Genomic DNA, 18,787 nt, shown 5'->3' on the forward strand with positions numbered 1-18,787 from the left:
TAATAACAGTAGTATACTCCACCTGTCTTCTCAGTGTATGTAATAACAGTAGTATACTCCAGCTGTCTTCTCAGTGTATGTAATAACAGTAGTATACTCCACCTGTCTTCTCAGTGTATGTAATAACAGTAGTATACTCCACCTGTCTTCTCAGTGTATGTAGTAACAGTAGTATACTCCACCTGTCTTCTCAGTGTATGTAATAACAGTAGTATACCCCACCTGCCCTTCTCTCTCTCCCTCCCAGTGTAAGTTTGAGGAGTTGGACCCAGAGACTCTGAGTGCCCAGGTCAATAAATATGCCAAGTGTGTGAACCAGCTGGAGAAAGGCCTGCCACCCAACAGTGTGGTTCCACGACTCAAAGAGCACGTTGAGGGCATGAGGGAGAAGGTATGATGTGTGTTGTGTAGGATGATTCTCTCCAGTTGATGTGTGTTGTGTAGGATGATTCTCTCCAGTTGATGTGTGTTATGTAGGATGATTCTCTCCAGTTGATGTGTGTTGTGTAGGATGATTCTCTCCAGTTGATGTGTGTTGTGAAGGATGATTCTCTCCAGTTGATGTCGATATGATGTGTGTTGTGTAGGATGATTCTCTCCAGTTGATGTCGATATGATGTGTGTTGTGAAGGATGATTCTCTCCAGTTGATGTGTGTTGTGAAGGATGATTCTCTCCAGTTGATGTCGATATGATGTGTGTTGTGAAGGATGATTCTCTCCAGTTGATGTCGATATGATGTGTGTTGTGTAGGATGATTCTCTCCAGTTGATGTCGATATGATGTGTGTTGTGTAGGATGATTCTCTCCAGTTGATGTGTGTTATGTAGGATGATTCTCTCCAGTTGATGTCGATATGATGTGTGTTGTGTAGGATGATTCTCTCCAGTTGATGTGTGTTATGTAGGATGATTCTCTCCAGTTGATGTCGATATGATGTGTGTTGTGAAGGATGATTCTCTCCAGTTGATGTCGATATGATGTGTGTTGTGTAGGATGATTCTCTCCAGTTGATGTCGATATGATGTGTGTTATGTAGGATGATTCTCTCCAGTTAATGTGTGTTATGTAGGATGATTCTCTCCAGTTGATGTGTGTTATGTAGGATGATTCTCTCCAGTTGATGTCGATATGATGTGTGTTGTGAAGGATGATTCTCTCCAGTTGATGTCGATATGATGTGATATGATGATTCTCTCCAGTTGATGTCGATATGATGTAGGATGATTCTCTCCAGTTGATGTCGATATGATGATGATGTCCAGTTGATGTGTGTAGGATGATTCTCTCCAGTTAATGTGTGTTATGTAGGATGATTCTCTCCAGTTAATGTGTGTTGTGTAGGATGATTCTCTCCAGTTAATGTGTGTTGTGTAGGATGATTCTCTCCAGTTAATGTGTGTTGTGTAGGATGATTCTCTCCAGTTAATGTGTGTTGTGTAGGATGATTCTCTCCAGTTAATGTGTGTTGTGAAGGATGATTCTCTCCAGTTGATGTGTGTTATGTAGGATGATTCTCTCCAGTTGATGTCGATATGATGTGTGTTGTGAAGGATGATTCTCTCCAGTTGATGTGTGTTATGTAGGATGATTCTCTCCAGTTGATGTCGATATGATGTGTGTTGTGTAGGATGATTCTCTCCAGTTGATGTGTGTTGTGAAGGATGATTCTCTCCAGTTGATGTCGATATGATGTGTGTTGTGAAGGATGATTCTCTCCAGTTGATGTCGATATGATGTGTGTTGTGTAGGATGATTCTCTCCAGTTAATGTGTGTTATGTAGGATGATTCTCTCCAGTTGATGTGTGTTATGTAGGATGATTCTCTCCAGTTGATGTGTGTTGTGTAGGATGATTCTCTCCAGTTGATGTGTGTTGTGTAGGATGATTCTCTCCAGTTGATGTGTGTTGTGTAGGAGGATTCTCTCCAGTTGATGTGTGTTGTGTAGGAGGATTCTCTCCAGTTGATGTCGATATGATGTGTGTTGTGTAGGATGATTCTCTCCAGTTGATGTCGATATGATGTGTGTTGTGAAGGATGATTCTCTCCAGTTGATGTCGATATGATGTGTGTTGTGAAGGATGATTCTCTCCAGTTGATGTCGATATGATGTGTGTTGTGTAGGATGATTCTCTCCAGTTGATGTCGATATGATGTGTGTTGTGAAGGATGATTCTCTCCAGTTGATGTCGATATGATGTGTGTTGTGAAGGATGATTCTCTCCAGTTGATGTCGATATGATGTGTGTTGTGAAGGATGATTCTCTCCAGTTGATGTCGATATGATGTGTGTTGTGAAGGATGATTCTCTCCAGTTGATGTCGATATGATGTGTGTTGTGAAGGATGATTCTCTCCAGTTGATGTCGATATGATGTGTGTTGTGTAGGATGATTCTCTCCAGTTGATGTGTGTTGTGTAGGAGGATTCTCTCCAGTTGATGTGTGTTATGTAGGATGATTCTCTCCAGTTGATGTCGATATGATGTGTGTTGTGAAGGATGATTCTCTCCAGTTGATGTCGATATGATGTGTGTTGTGTAGGATTATTCTCTCCAGTTGATGTGTGTTGTGTAGGATGATTCTCTCCAGTTGATGTGTGTTGTGTAGGATGATTCTCTCCAGTTGATGTGTGTTGTGTAGGATGATTCTCTCCAGTTGATGTGTGTTATGTAGGATGATTCTCTCCAGTTGATGTCGATATGATGTGTGTTGTGTAGGATGATTCTCTCCAGTTGATGTGTGTTGTGTAGGATGATTCTCTCCAGTTGATGTGTGTTGTGTAGGATGATTCTCTCCAGTTGATGTGTGTTGTGTAGGATGATTCTCTCCAGTTGATGTCGATATGATGTGTGTTATGTAGGATGATTCTCTCCAGTTGATGTCGATATGATGTGTGTTGTGTAGGATGATTCTCTCCAGTTGATGTGTGTTATGTAGGATGATTCTCTCCAGTTGATGTCGATATGATGTGTGTTATGTAGGATGATTCTCTCCAGTTGATGTCGATATGATGTGTGTTATGTAGGATGATTCTCTCCAGTTGATGTGTGTTGTGTAGGATGATTCTCTCCAGTTGATGTCGATATGATGTGTGTTATGTAGGATGATTCTCTCCAGTTGATGTCGATATGATGTGTGTTGTGTAGGATGATTCTCTCCAGTTGATGTGTGTTGTGTAGGATGATTCTCTCCAGTTGATGTCGATATGATGTGTGTTATGTAGGATGATTCTCTCCCAGATCACAGACTGCCAGTTGATGTCGATATGATGTGTGTTATGTTAGGATGATTCTCTCCAGTTGATGTCGATATGATGTGTGTTATGTAGGATGATTCTCTCCAGTTGATGTCGATATGATGTGTGTTATGTAGGATGATTCTCTCCAGTTGATGTCGATATGATGTGTGTTGTGTAGGATGATTCTCTCCAGTTGATGTCGATATGATGTGTGTTGTGTAGGATGATTCTCTCCAGTTGATGTCGATATGATGTGTGTTATGTAGGATGATTCTCTCCAGTTGATGTGTGTTGTGAAGGATGATTCTCTCCAGTTGATGTCGATATGATGTGTGTTGTGTAGGATGATTCTCTCCAGTTGATGTCGATATGATGTGTGTTATGTAGGATGATTCTCTCCAGTTGATGTCGATATGATGTGTGTTGTGTAGGATGATTCTCTCCAGTTGATGTGTGTTGTGAAGGATGATTCTCTCCAGTTGATGTCGATATGATGTGTGTTATGTAGGATGATTCTCTCCAGTTGATGTCGATATGATGTGTGACAGAAGATTGTTTTTTGTTACGGTCTGTAATGTACTGTATATGCATGAGGGAACACCTGCTCTCTCCATGACAGACTGACCAGGTGAATCCAGGTGAAAGCTATGATCCCTTATTGATGTCACTTGTTAAATCCACTTCAATCAGTGTAGATGAAGGGGAGGAGACATGTTAAAGAAGGACTTCTGAGCCTTGAGACCATTGAGACATGGAATGTTTGTGTGTCATTCAGAGGGTGAATGGGTAAGACAAAAGATTTAAATGCCTTTGAACAGGGTATGGTAGTAGGTGCCAGGTGCACCAATTTGAGTGTGTCAAGAACTGCAACGCTGCTGGGTTTTTCATGCTCAACAGTTTCCTGTGTGTAACAAGAATGGTCCACCACCCAAAGGACATCCAGCCAACTTGACACAACTGTGGGAAGCATTGAAGTCACCATGGGCCAGCATCCCTGTGGAACGCTTTCAACACCCTGTAGAGTCCATGTCCTGATGAATTGAGACTGTTCTGAGGGCAAATGGGGGTGCAACTCAATATTAGTAAGGTGTTGCTAATGTTTTGTACACTCAGGGTGTGTGTGTGTTACCTGGCTGTGGCTGTGTGTGTGTGTGTGTTACCTGGCTGTGGGTGTGTATAACGTGTGTGTCTTTTCTCCCTCCAGCTCCCAGTGATCACAGACCTGCGTAACCCGTGTCTGAAGGGCAGACACTGGGAGATTCTGGAGGCCGTCATAGAGGCCAGTCTCCTGGAGGAACCTCAAACTCTGGCCTCTCTGGAGGGACTCAACATCTTCAGCTACAGCGAAGCGATACAGGAGGTAACACCCTCCCTCTGCTATGACATGGACATACTGGAGGTTACACCCTCCCTCTGCTATGACATGGACATACAGGAGGTACCACCCTCCCTCTGCTATGACATGGACATACAGGAGGTAACATCTGCTATGACATGGACATACAGGAGGTAACACCCTCCCTCTGCTATGACATGGACATACAGGAGGTAACACCCTCCCTCTGCTATGACATGGACATACAGGAGGTAACACCCTCCCTCTGCTATGACATGGACATACATGAGGTAACACTCTCCCTCTACTATGACATGGACATACAGGAGGTAACACCCTCCCTCTGCTATGACATGGACATACAGGAGGTAACACCCTCCCTCTGCTATGACATGGACATACAGGAGGTAACATCTGCTATGACATGGACATACAGGAGGTAACACCCTCCCTCTGCTATGACATGGACATACAGGAGGTAACACCCTCCCTCTGCTATGACATGGACATACAGGAGGTAACACCCTCCCTCTGCTATGACATGGACATACAGGAGGTAACACCCTCCCTCTGCTATGACATGGACATACAGGAGGTAACACCCTCCCTCTCTGCTATGACATGGACATACAGGAGGTAACACCCTCCCTCTGCTATGACATGGACATACAGGAGGTACCACCCTCCCTCTGCTATGACATGGACATACAGGAGGTAACATCTGCTATGACATGGACATACAGGAGGTAACATCTGCTATGACATGGACATACAGGAGGTAACATCTGATATGACATGGACATACAGGAGGTAACATCTGCTATGACATGGACATACAGGAGGTAACATCTGCTATGACATGGACATACAGGAGGTACCACCCTCCCTCTGCTATGACATGGACATACAGGAGGTAACATCTGCTATGACATGGACATACAGGAGGTACCACCCTCCCTCTGCTATGACATGGACATACAGGAGGTAACATCTGCTATGACATGGACATACAGGAGGTAACATCTGCTATGACATGGACATACAGGAGGTAACATCTGCTATGACATGGACATACAGGAGGTAACATCTGCTATGACATGGACATACAGGAGGTAACATCTGCTATGACATGGACATACAGGAGGTAACATCTGCTATGACATGGACATACAGGAGGTAACATCTGCTATGACATGGACATACAGGAGGTAACATCTGCTATGACATGGACATACAGGAGGTAACATCTGCTATGACATGGACATACAGGAGGTAACATCTGCTATGACATGGACATACAGGAGGGTCCAACCACAGACTTGTTGATGTAGTTGTATGTATCCATTCTGTTGTAGCAGGTGAACCAGGCCAAACAGAAGCAGTACAGTAAAGTGTTTGACCCAGTCTGGTTCTCCTCTTCCAGGTGTCAGGACAGGCTTCAGGAGAGGCATCGCTGGAGACCATCCTTAAAAAGGTAGGAAAGACCCAGGAAGAACATGTTGTAGTTCTACTTCCTGTAAACTCAACTCAACCCCACTGTGTAGGTTGAGGATTCCTGGAAGACCACGGAGTTTCCGGTTCTCTCCCACCGGGAGTCTAAAGACCTGTTCATCCTGGGAGGAACTGATGACATTCAGGTGCTGCTGGATGACAGTACCATCAACATGGCCACGGTGGCGTCCTCTCGCTACGTCGGACCCATCAAGACCAGAGTAGACGAGTGGCAGAGGCAGCTAAACCTCTTCAGCCAGACACTGGTGAGACCGAGACCAATCACATTCATTTACTGTTTTGGCTAAACTCAAGGTGAGAGACTAGAGACCATATGAAATGGATGGGACTGTGTGATGATGCTGTTTTATACGTCAAATGGTCATGTATCAAATGCTAATGGTCATGTATCAAATGCTAATGGTCATGTATCAAATGCTAATGGTCATGTATCAAATGCTAATGGTCATGTATCAAATGCTAATGGTCATGTATCAAATGCTAGGTAATTCTCTCCTCCTTCTCCCCCTCTACCCTTCTAATCTTAACCCTCTTTCTCTCACTGATTTCCCTCCCTCCCTCCCTCCCTCCCTCCCTCCCTCCCTCCCTCCCTCCCTCCCTCTCTCTCTCTCTCTCTCTCTCTCTCTCTCTCTCTCTCTCTCTCTCTCTCTCTCCTCTCCCTCCCTCCCTCCCTCCTGTAGGAAGAGTGGCTGACGTGTCAGCGTAACTGGCTGTATCTGGAGAGTATCTTCAGTGCTCCAGACATCCAGAGACAGCTTCCTGCTGAAGCCAAGATGTTCCTCCAGGTGGACAAGTCCTGGAAGGAGATTATGAGGAAGGTCAACAGGCTTCCCAATGCTCTGAGGGCTGCTACACAGCCAGGTAACTAACTCTCTCTCTCACACACACTCAGAGAGAGAGAGAGAGGGTGTCACCCCCCCCCTCCCCTGTTCTCTTTGTCTCTCTACAGGTCTGCTGGAGATCTTCCAGAACAACAACGCCCTGCTAGACCAGATCCAGAAGTGTCTGGAGGCCTACCTGGAGTCCAAGAGAGTCATCTTCCCCAGGTACTGTGCTGTCTGCATGTATTTCTCTAGGACCAGGATTGGTGGTCAACATCTGAACCACTTGGTTAAGTCTCACTGTGTTGTGATGTTCCCTGTGGTGAAATGTTAGAAGACAATTCCTGAATCAACGGGTCCGTCTCTCGGTACCGTTCCCAGGTTCTACTTCCTGTCCAACGATGAGCTCCTGGAGATCTTGGCTCAGACCAGGAACCCCCAGGCCGTTCAGCCCCACCTCAGGAAGTGTTTTGATGCTATCGCCCGCCTGGAGTTCGCCCTGCTGCCCCCTCCGCCACCCGGCGCCATGACAACGCAGCCTGCAGACGGAGAGCAGGAGAAGGTCTACAGCAACGACATTCTGGCCATGGTCTCACCTGAAGGAGAGAAGGTAGGTAATATACTGGTCATGGTCTCACCTGAAGGAGAGAAGGTAGGTAATATACTGGTCATGGTCTCACCTGAGAGAGTGAAGGTAGGTAATATACTGGTCATGGTCTCACCTGAAGGAGAGAAGGTAGGTAATATACTGGTCATGGTCTCACCTGAGAGAGTGAAGGTAGGTAATATACTGGTCATGGTCTCACCTGAAGGAGAGAAGGTAGGTAATATACTGGTCATGGTCTCACCTGAAGGAGAGAAGGTAGGTAATATACTGGTCATGGTCTCACCTGAAGGAGAGAAGGTAGGTAATATACTGGTCATGGTCTCACCTGAAGGAGAGGAGGTAGGTAATATACTGGTCATGGTCTCACCTGAGAGAGAGAAGTTAGGTAATATACTGGTCATGGTCTCACCTGAGAGAGAGAAGGTAGGTAATATACTGGTCATGGTCTCACCTGAAGGAGAGAAGGTAGGTAATATACTGGTCATCGTCTCACCTGAAGGAGAGAAGGTAGGTAATATACTGGTCATGGTCTCACCTGAAGAAGATAAGGTAGGTAATATACTGGTCATGGTCTCACCTGAGAGAGAGAAGGTAGGTAATATACTGGTCATGGTCTCACCTGAGGGAGAGAAGGTAGGTAATATACTAGTCATGGTCTCACCTGAAGGAGAGAAGGTAGGTAATATACTGGTCATGGTCTCACCTGAAGGAGAGAAGGTAGGTAATATACTGGTCAGATTCTCACCTGAAGGAGAGAAGGTAGGTAATATACTGGTCATGGTCTCACCTGAAGGAGAGAAGGTAGGTAATATACTGGTCATGGTCTCACCTGAAGGAGAGAAGGTAGGTAATATACTGGTCATGGTCTCACCTGAAGGAGAGAAGGTAGGTAATATACTGGTCATGGTCTCACCTGAAGGAGAGAAGGTAGGTAATATATATGGTCTCACCTAGGTAATATCTGGTCATGGTCTCACCTGAAGGAGAGAAGGTAGGTAATATACTGGTCATGGTCTCACCTGAAGGAGAGAAGGTAGGTAATATACTGGTCATGGTCTCACCTGAAGGAGAGAAGGTAGGTAATATACTGGTCATGGTCTCACCTGAAGAAGAGAAGGTAGGTAATATACTGGTCATGGTCTCACCTGAAGAGAGAGAAGGTAGGTAATATACTGGTCATGGTCTCACCTGAAGGAGAGAAGGTAGGTAATATACTGGTCATGGTCTCACCTGAAGGAGAGAAGGTAGGTAATATACTGGTCATGGTCTCACCTGAAGAGAGAAGGTAGGTAATATACTGGTCATGGTCTCACCTGAAGGAGAGAAGGTAGGTAATATACTGGTCATGGTCTCACCTGAAGGAGAGAAGGTAGGTAATATACTGGTCATGGTCTCACCTGAAGGAGAGAAGGTAGGTAATATACTGGTCATGGTCTCACCTGAAGGAGAGAAGGTAGGTAATATACTGGTCATGGTCTCACCTGAAGGAGAGAAGGTAGGTAATATACTGGTCATGGTCTCACCTGAAGGAGAGAAGGTAGGTAATATACTGGTCATGGTCTCACCTGAAGGAGAGAAGGTAGGTAATATACTGGTCATGGTCTCACCTGAAGGAGAGAAGGTAGGTAATATACTGGTCATGGTCTCACCTGAAGGAGAGAAGGTAGGTAATATACTGGTCATGGTCTCACCTGAAGGAGAGAAGGTAGGTAATATACTGGTCATGGTCTCACCTGAAGAGAGAAGGTAGGTAATATACTGGTCATGGTCTCACCTGAGAGAGAAGGTAGGTAATATACTGGTCATGGTCTCACCTGAAGGAGAGAAGGTAGGTAATATACTGGTCATGGTCTCACCTGAAGGAGAGAAGGTAGGTAATATACTGGTCTAAGGTGGTCTCACCTGAAGGAGAGAAGGTAGGTAATATACTGGTCATGGTCTCACCTGAAGGAGAGAAGGTAGGTAATATACTGGTCATGGTCTCACCTGAAGGAGAGAAGGTAGGTAATATACTGGTCATGGTCTCACCTGAAGGAGAGAAGGTAGGTAATATACTGGTCATGGTCTCACCTGAAGAGAAGGTAGGTAATATACTGGTCATGGTCTCACCTGAAGGAGAGAAGGTAGGTAATATACTGGTCATGGTCTCACCTGAAGGAGAGAAGGTAGGTAATATACTGGTCATGGTCTCACCTGAGGAGAGAAGGTAGGTAATATACTGGTCATGGTCTCACCTGAAGGAGAGAAGGTAGGTAATATACTGGTCATGGTCTCACCTGAAGGAGAGAAGGTAGGTAATATACTGGTCATGGTCTCACCTGAAGGAGAGAAGGTAGGTAATATACTGGTCATGGTCTCACCTGAAGGAGAGAAGGTAGGTAATATACTGGTCATGGTCTCACCTGAAGAGAGAGAGAAGGTAGGTAATATACTGGTCATGGTCTCACCTGAAGGAGAGAAGGTAGGTAATATACTGGTCATGGTCTCACCTGAAGGAGAGAAGGTAGGTAATATACTGGTCATGGTCTCACCTGAAGAGAGAGAAGGTAGGTAATATACTGGTCATGGTCTCACCTGAGAGAGAGAAGGTAGGTAATATACTGGTCATGGTCTCACCTGAAGGAGAGAAGGTAGGTAATATACTGGTCATGGTCTCACCTGAAGGAGAGAAGGTAGGTAATATACTGGTCATGGTCTCACCTGAAGGAGAGAAGGTAGGTAATATACTGGTCATGGTCTCACCTGAAGGAGAGAAGGTAGGTAATATACTGGTCATGGTCTCACCTGAAGGAGAGAAGGTAGGTAATATACTGGTCATGGTCTCACCTGAGAGAGAGAGAAGGTAGGTAATATACTGGTCATGGTCTCACCTGAAGGAGAGAAGGTAGGTAATATACTGGTCATGGTCTCACCTGAAGGAGAGAAGGTAGGTAATATACTGGTCATGGTCTCACCTGAAGGAGAAGGAGAAGGTAGGTAATATACTGGTCATGGTCTCACCTGAAGGAGAGAAGGTAGGTAATATACTGGTCATGGTCTCACCTGAAGAGAGAAGGTAGGTAATATACTGGTCATGGTCTCACCTGAGAGAGAGAAGGTAGGTAATATACTGGTCATGGTCTCACCTGAAGGAGAGAAGGTAGGTAATATACTGGTCATGGTCTCACCTGAGAGAGAGAAGGTAGGTAATATACTGGTCATGGTCTCACCTGAAGAGAGAGAAGGTAGGTAATATACTGGTCATGGTCTCACCTGAGAGAGAGAAGGTAGGTAATATACTGGTCATGGTCTCACCTGAAGGAGAGAAGGTAGGTAATATACTGGTCATGGTCTCACCTGAAGGAGAGAAGGTAGGTAATATACTGGTCATGGTCTCACCTGAAGGAGAGAAGGTAGGTAATATAATGGTCTCACCTGAAGGAGAGAAGATAGGTAATATACTGGTTATGGTCTCACCTGAAGGAGAGAAGGTAGGTAATATACTGGTCTGGTCATGGTCTCACCTGAAGGAGAGAAGGTAGGTAATATACTGGTCATGGTCTCACCTGAGAGAGAAGGTAGGTAATATACTGGTCATGGTCTCACCTGAGAGAGAAGGTAGGTAATATACTGGTCATGGTCTCACCTGAGAGAGAGAAGGTAGGTAATATACTGGTCATGGTCTCACCTGAAGGAGAGAAGGTAGGTAATATACTGGTCATGGTCTCACCTGAGAGAGAGAAGGTAGGTAATATACTGGTCATGGTCTCACCTGAGAGAGTGAAGGTAGGTAATATACTGGTCATGGTCTCACCTGAGAGAGAGAAGGTAGGTAATATACTGGTCACACATTCTGTGTGTGTGTATTTGTGTGTGTTCATTCTGTGTGTGTGTATTTGTGTGTGTTCATTCTGTGTGTGTGTATCTGTGTGTGTTCATTCTTTGTGTGTGTATCTGTGTGTGTTCATTCTGTGTGTGTGTATCTGTGTGTGTTCATTCTGTGTGTGTGTATCTGTGTGTTCATTCTGTGTGTGTGTATCTGTGTGTTCATTCTGTGTGTGTGTATCTGTGTGTTCATTCTGTGTGTGTGTATCTGTGTGTGTTCATTCTGTGTGTGTGTATCTGTGTGTGTTCATTCTGTGTGTGTGTATCTGTGTGTGTTCATTCTTTGTGTGTGTATCTGTGTGTGTTCATTCTGTGTGTGTGTATCTGTGTGTGTTCATTCTTTGTGTGTGTATCTGTGTGTTCATTCTGTGTGTGTGTATTTGTGTGTGTTCATTCTGTGTGTGTGTATCTGTGTGTGTTCATTCTGTGTGTGTGTATCTGTGTGTGTTCATTCTGTGTGTGTGTATCTGTGTGTGTTCATTCTTTGTGTGTGTATCTGTGTGTTCATTCTGTGTGTGTGTATTTGTGTGTGTTCATTCTGTGTGTGTGTATCTGTGTGTGTTCATTCTGTGTGTGTGTATCTGTGTGTGTTCATTCTGTGTGTGTGTATCTGTGTGTGTTCATTCTGTGTGTGTGTAGGTGGGCCTGGCTAAAGGTCTGAAGGCGCGTGGTAACGTAGAGGACTGGCTGGGTAAAGTAGAGGAGGCCATGTTCTCTTCCCTCCGCCGCCTCAGCAAGGCCTCCATCGCTGACTACCAGAGTAAAGAACGAGAGGAGTGGGTGGTGGCTGGACACCCCTCACAGGTACACACACACACACACACACACACTAACCTCCATCGCTGACTACCAGAGCAAACAACGAGAGTAGCCTCTGAAGAAATGAATGAATTCCTATTGTATGATTATCATGTGTTGTAAACCTGGTGTCTGTAAGAGGTTAATGTCCAGCTGCAGTGCTCCTCTGTGTCCACCAGGTGGTGTTAACTATCAGTCAGTTGATGTGGTGCAGAGACCTGGACGGCTGTCTGGAGGGAGACCACGACCACTTCATGGCCCTGCAGGACTTTGAATATGTCAACATTGATGTACGACCGTCCAAAATGACTGTTTTCAACAGCCTACAGTGGTGACAACACCTTGGAACAGAGATATTTATCTTTATAGAAATACTTTTGTTTTTTTATCATTTGATGATTCTCCTCGTGTCTGTCTGTCTGCTTGTCTGTCTGCCTGCCTCCCTCCCTACTTGTCTGTCTGTCTATCTATCTGTCTGTCTGTCTATAGAGGCTGAATGCCCTAGCAGCCCTGGTTCGAGGCCAACTTCCCACCCTGCACCGTAACATCATCACAGCTCTCATCACCGTAGACGTGCATGCCAGGGACATTGTCACAGACCTCGTGGCCCGGAAGGTATTGTACGCCTGCAAACCACCCACTGCATCATGGGAAGTGTAGTTCATTCAAAAAATATTGTTTTACATAAATCCAACTTGTCTGATCAAAAACAACAGTTTATGTCCTGTTTATTTGGCCTTGACCTTGATTAGTGACCAAGGCTGTGTGTGTGTGTGTGTGTGTGTGTGTGTGTGTGTGTGTGTGTGTGTGTGTGTGTGTGTGTGTGTGTGTGTGTGTGTGTGTGTGTGTGTGTGCGCGTGTGTGTATGTGTGTGTCTGTGTGTGTGTGTCTGTGTGTGTGTGTGTGTGTAGGTTGACTCCAGCAGTAACTTTGAGTGGCAGAGGCAGCTGCGTTACTACTGGGACTTGGACCTAGATAACTGTGTGGCCAGGATGGCTCTGTCCACCTACATCTATGGATATGAATACCTGGGGGCCTGCCCTCGCCTCGTCATCACCCCACTCACAGTAATACACACACACACACACACACACACACAAACACACACACACACACACACACACACACACACAAGACAGTGACAAACAATGTTTCAAAGCAACAGTCTAAGACATTGCAGATGGTATCCTTCTGTGCATGATTGTCTTGGTGTGTGTGTGTGTGTGCACCTGCACTTCGGGACATTTTCCCTCATCAGACTGCATGGGGAAATCAGAAAAGCACTACGTGGGGAAATATGTGTCAGGATGCCTTGATTAACATGCCCATGTTCCCCGTGTCTCAAAGTTAAACAAATCAAAATATATTTTATATTTGAGATTCTTCAATGTAGCCACCCTTTGCCATGATGACAGCTTTGCCCACTCTTGGCATTCTCTCAACCCGCTTCACCTGGAATGCTTTTCCAACAGTCTTGAAGGAGTTCCCACATATGCTGAGCACTTGTTGGCTGCTTTTCACTCTGCGGTCCAACTCATCCCAAACCATCTCAATTGGTTGAGGTTTGGTAATGTGGATGCCAGGTCATCTGATGCAGCACTTCACTCTCCTTCTTGGTCAAATAGCCCTTACACAGCTTTGAGGTGTGTTGGGTCATTGTCCTGTTGAAAAACAAATGATAGTCCTACTAAGCTCAAACCAGATGGGATGGCATATCGCTGCAGAATGTGGTGGTAGCCATGCTGGTTAAGTGTGCCTTGAATTCTAAGTAAATCACAGACAGTTTCACCAGCAAAGCACCCCACAGCATCACACCTCTTCCTCCGTGCTTCACGGTGGGAACCACACATGCAGAGATCATCCGTTCAACTATCCTGCGTCTCACAAAGACATTACATGCCTGGTTCCTCTCTAGGTTTCTTCCTAGGTTTTGGCCTTTCTAGGGAGTTTTTCCTAGCCACCGTGCTTCTACACCTGCATTGCTTGCTGTTTGGGGTCTTAGGCTGGGTTTCTGTACAGCACTTTGAGATATCAGCTGATGTACGAAGGGCTATATAAATACATTTGATTTGATTTGATGACGGTTGGATCCAAAAATCTCAAATTTGGACTCATCAGACCAAAGGACAGATTTCCACCGGTCTAATGTTCATTGCTCGTGTTTCTTGGCCTAAGCAACTCTTCTTCTTATTGGTGTCCTTTTAGTAGTGGCTTCTTTCCAGCAATTTGACCACAAAGGCCTGATTTACCCAGTCTCCTCTGAACAGTTGATGTTGAGATGTCTGTTACTTGAACTATGTGAAGCATCTATTTGGGCTGCAATTTCTGAGGCTGGTAGCTCTAATGAACTTGTCCTCTGTAGCAGAGGTAACTCTGGGTCTTCCTTTCCTGTGGCTGTCCTCATGTGAGACAGGTAGCTCTAATGAACTTGTCCTCTGTAGCAGAGGTAACTCTGGGTCTTCCTTTCCTGTGGCTGTCCTCATGAGAGACAGGTAGCTCTAATGAACTTGTCCTCTGTAGCAGAGGTAACTCTGGGTCTTCAGAGGTAACTCTGGGTCCTCATGAGAGACAGGTAGCTTTCCTGTGGCTGTCCTCATGAGAGACAGGTAGCTCTAATGAACTTGTCCTCTGTAGCAGAGGTAACTCTGGGTCTTCCTTTCCTGTGGCAGTCCTCATGTGAGACAGGTAGCTCTAATGAACTTGTCCTCTGTAGCAGAGGTAACTCTGGGTCTTCCTTTCCTGTGGCAGTCCTCATGTGAGACAGGTAGCTCTAATGAACTTGTCCTCTGTAGCAGAGGTAACTCTGGGTCTTCCTTTCCTGTGGCTGTCCTCATGTGAGACAGGTAGCTCTAATGAACTTGTCCTCTGTAGCAGAGGTAACTCTGGGTCTTCCTTTCCTGTGGCAGTCCTCATGAGAGACAGGTAGCTCTAATGAACTTGTCCTCTGTAGCAGAGGTAACTCTGGGTCTTCCTTTCCTGTGGCTGTCCTCATGAGAGACAGGTAGCTCTAATGAACTTGTCCTCTGTAGCAGAGGTAACTCTGGGTCTTCCTTTCCTGTGGCAGTCCTCATGAGAGCCAGTTTCATCATCGTTTTTGCGACTGCACTTGAAGCAACTTTCAAAGTTCTTAATTTTCCTGATTGGTTGACCTTCATGTCTTAAAGTAATGATGGACTGTAGTTTCTCTTTGCTTATTTGAGCTGTTCTTGCCATAATATGGACTTGGTCTTTTACCAAATAGGGCTATCTTCTGTATACCACCCCTACCTTGTCACAGCTCAAATGCATTAAGAAGGAAAGAAATTCCACAAACCCGTTTTGTCTCTGTAGGATCTTTCCATCCATTAACCCATTGTGTCTCTCTAGGATCTCTCCATCTATTAACCCATTGTCTCTCTCTAGGATCTCTTCACCCATTAACCTGTTGTGTCTCTCTAGGATCTCTCTAGGATCTCTCCATCTATTAACCTGTTGTCTCTCTCTAGGATCTCTCCATCTATTAACCTGTTGTCTCTCTCTAGGATCTCTCCATCTATTAACCTGTTGTCTCTCTCTAGGATCTCTCCATCTATTAACCTGTTGTGTCTCTCTAGGATCTCTCCATCTATTAACCTGTTGTCTCTCTCTAGGATCTCTCCATCTATTAACCTGTTGTCTCTCTCTAGGATCTCTCCATCTATTAACCTGTTGTCTCTCTAGGATCTCTCCATCTATTAACCTGTTGTCTCTCTCTAGGATCTCTCCATCTATTAACCTGTTGTCTCTCTCTAGGATCTCTCCATCTATTAACCTGTTGTCTCTCTCTAGGATCTCTCCATCTATTAACCTGTTGTCTCTCTCTAGGATCTCTCCATCTATTAACCTGTTGTGTCTCTCTAGGATCTCTCTAGGATCTCTCTAGGATCTCTCCATCTATTAACCTGTTGTCTCTCCATCTATTAACCTGTTGTCTCTCTCTCTCCATCTATTAACCTGTTGTCTCTCTAGGATCTCTCCATCTATTAACCTGTTGTCTCTCTCTAGGATCTCTCCATCCATTAACCTGTTGTATGTCTCTAGGATCTCTCTAGGATCTCTCTAGGATCTCTCCATCCATTAACCTGTTGTATGTCTCTCTCTAGGATCTCTCCATTCATTAACCCGTTGTATGTCTCTCTAGGATCTCTCCATCCATTAACCTGTTGTATCTCTCTAGGATCTCTCCATCCATTAACCCGTTGTATGTCTCTCTCTAGGATCTCTCCATCCATTAACCTGTTGTATCTCTCTAGGATCTCTCCATCTATTAACCTCTTGTCTCTCTCTAGGATCTCTCCATCTATTAACCTGTTGTCTCTCTCTAGGATCTCTCCATCTATTAACCTGTTGTCTCTCTCTAGGATCTCTCCATCCATTAACCTGTTGCATGTCTCTCTCTAGGATCTCTCCATCCATTAACCCGTTGTATGTCTCTCTCTAGGATCTCTCCATCCATTAACCCGTTGTATGTCTCTAGGATCTCTCCATCTATTAACCTGTTGTCTCTCTCTAGGATCTCTCCATCTATTAACCTGTTGTCTCTCTCTAGGATCTCTCCATTCATTAACCTGTTGTATCTCTCTAGGATCTCTCCATCCATTAACCTGTTGTATCTCTCTAGGATCTCTCCATCCATTAACCCGTTGTATGTCTCTCTCTAGGATCTCTCCATCCATTAACCTGTTGTATCTCTCTAGGATCTCTCCATCCATTAACCCGTTGTATGTCTCTCTCTAGGATCTCTCCATCTATTAACCTGTTGTCTCTCTCTAGGATCTCTCCATTCATTAACCTGTTGTATCTCTCTAGGATCTCTCCATCTATTAACCTGTTGTCTCTCTCTAGGATCTCTCCATCCATTAACCTGTTGCATGTCTCTCTCTAGGATCTCTCTAAGGATCTCTCCACATCCATTAACCTGTTGTATCTCTCTAGGATCTCTCCATCCATTAACCTGTTGTCTCTCTCTAGGATCTCTCCATCCATTAACCTGTTGCATGTCTCTCTCTAGGATCTCTCCATCTATTAATCTCTCCATCTCTCCCATTAACCTGATCTCTCCATCCATTTGTATCTCTCTAGGATCTCTCCATCTATTAACCTGTTGTCTCTCTCTAGGATCTCTCCATCTATTAACCTGTTGTCTCTCTCTAGGATCTCTCCATCCATTAACCTGTTGTCTCTCTCTAGGATCTCTCCATCTATTAACCTGTTGTCTCTCTCTAGGATCTCTCCATCTATTAACCTGTTGTCTAGGATCTCTCCATCTATTAACCTCTCTCTAGGATCTCTCCATCTATTAACCTGTTGTCTCTCTCTAGGATCTCTCCATCTATTAACCTGTTGTCTCTCTCTAGGATCTCTCCATCTATTAACCTGTTGTCTCTCTCTAGGATCTCTCCATTCATTAACCTGTTGTATCTCTCTAGGATCTCTCCATCCCATTAACCTGTTGTCTCTCTCTAGGATCTCTCCATCCATTAACCTGTTGCATGATCTCTCCACCCATTAACCTGTTGTATCTCTCCTAGGATCTCTCCATCCATTAACCTGTCTGATCTCTCCATCCATTAACCTGTTGCATGTCTCTCTCTAGGATCTCTCCATCCATTAACCTGTTGTCTCTCTCTAGGATCTCTCCACCCATTAACCTGTTGTATCTCTCTAGGATCTCTCCATCCATTAACCCGTTGTATGTCTCTAGGATCGTTGCTACCTGTGTCTGATGGGGGCTCTTCAGTTAGACCTTGGTGGGGCTCCAGCAGGCCCAGCTGGAACAGGGAAGACGGAGACCACTAAGGACCTGGCCAAGGCTCTGTCCATCCAGTGTGTCGTCTTCAACTGTTCTGATGGACTGGACTACAAGGTACTGATTAGACTGACCAGCACAGAACCTTCTATTCCAGGGTTTCCCAAACTCAATCCTGCCCTAGCATTGCACGGCTGAGTCAAATAATCAGAGACTGATGATGAGTTGGTTATTTCAATCAGCTGTGTAGTGCTAGGGCAAGAAACAAACCTAGTTTGGGGAACCCTGTTCTCTCCCCCTCTTCCTTTACCCTTCTAATCCCAACCCTCTGTCTCTCTCTCTCCTATTGTCTTTGTTTTACCCAGACACTAACACTAGGGGACAGTGTCACCACAGCAGTGGATCTTCTTCATAATGAAGGATCCTGTTTTATTCCTGCTATCTGCTTAACCAATCACCTGTCTGTGTTGTAGATGATGGGGAAGTTCTTCAGTGGTCTGGCCCAATCAGGGGCCTGGTGTTGTTTTGATGAGTTTAACCGCATCGACATCGAGGTGCTGTCTGTCATCGCCCAGCAACTCATTACTATCCGCAATGCCAAGATGGCGAAGGTATACCCTCCCCTTTCCCCTGTCTGTCCCAATATCTTTACATTTAGAAACTGGGTGGTTCGAGCCCTGGATGCTGATTGGCTGAAATCCATGGTATATGAGACAGTATACCACCAGTATGACAAAACGTTTATTTTTATTGCTCTAATTATGTTGATAACCAGTTTATAATAGCATTAAGGCAACCCTGGGTTTGTGGTATATGACCAATATACCACGGCTAAGGGCTGTA

General features: G+C 45.0%; 1 protein-coding gene across 1 annotated transcript in view; it reads left to right on the forward strand.

The window, feature by feature from the left end:
• dnah6 (dynein, axonemal, heavy chain 6) overlaps positions 1–18,787 on the forward strand; it is a 184,285-nt gene that overhangs the window by 12,837 nt on the left and 152,661 nt on the right. Inside the window, exons 10-22 of the mRNA XM_065004536.1 lie at positions 248–391; positions 4,444–4,599; positions 5,999–6,049; positions 6,120–6,332; positions 6,768–6,948; positions 7,037–7,133; positions 7,290–7,518; positions 12,019–12,183; positions 12,357–12,467; positions 12,667–12,792; positions 13,089–13,244; positions 17,900–18,061; positions 18,418–18,555. Of these exons, the coding sequence (XP_064860608.1) occupies positions 248–391; positions 4,444–4,599; positions 5,999–6,049; positions 6,120–6,332; positions 6,768–6,948; positions 7,037–7,133; positions 7,290–7,518; positions 12,019–12,183; positions 12,357–12,467; positions 12,667–12,792; positions 13,089–13,244; positions 17,900–18,061; positions 18,418–18,555 (1,929 nt within the window). The remainder of the gene's footprint in view (positions 1–247; positions 392–4,443; positions 4,600–5,998; positions 6,050–6,119; positions 6,333–6,767; positions 6,949–7,036; positions 7,134–7,289; positions 7,519–12,018; positions 12,184–12,356; positions 12,468–12,666; positions 12,793–13,088; positions 13,245–17,899; positions 18,062–18,417; positions 18,556–18,787) is intronic.

Source organism: Oncorhynchus nerka, linkage group LG18 (assembly GCF_034236695.1).
Source record: "Oncorhynchus nerka isolate Pitt River linkage group LG18, Oner_Uvic_2.0, whole genome shotgun sequence".
In the NCBI taxonomy this organism is placed as follows: domain Eukaryota; kingdom Metazoa; phylum Chordata; class Actinopteri; order Salmoniformes; family Salmonidae; genus Oncorhynchus; species Oncorhynchus nerka.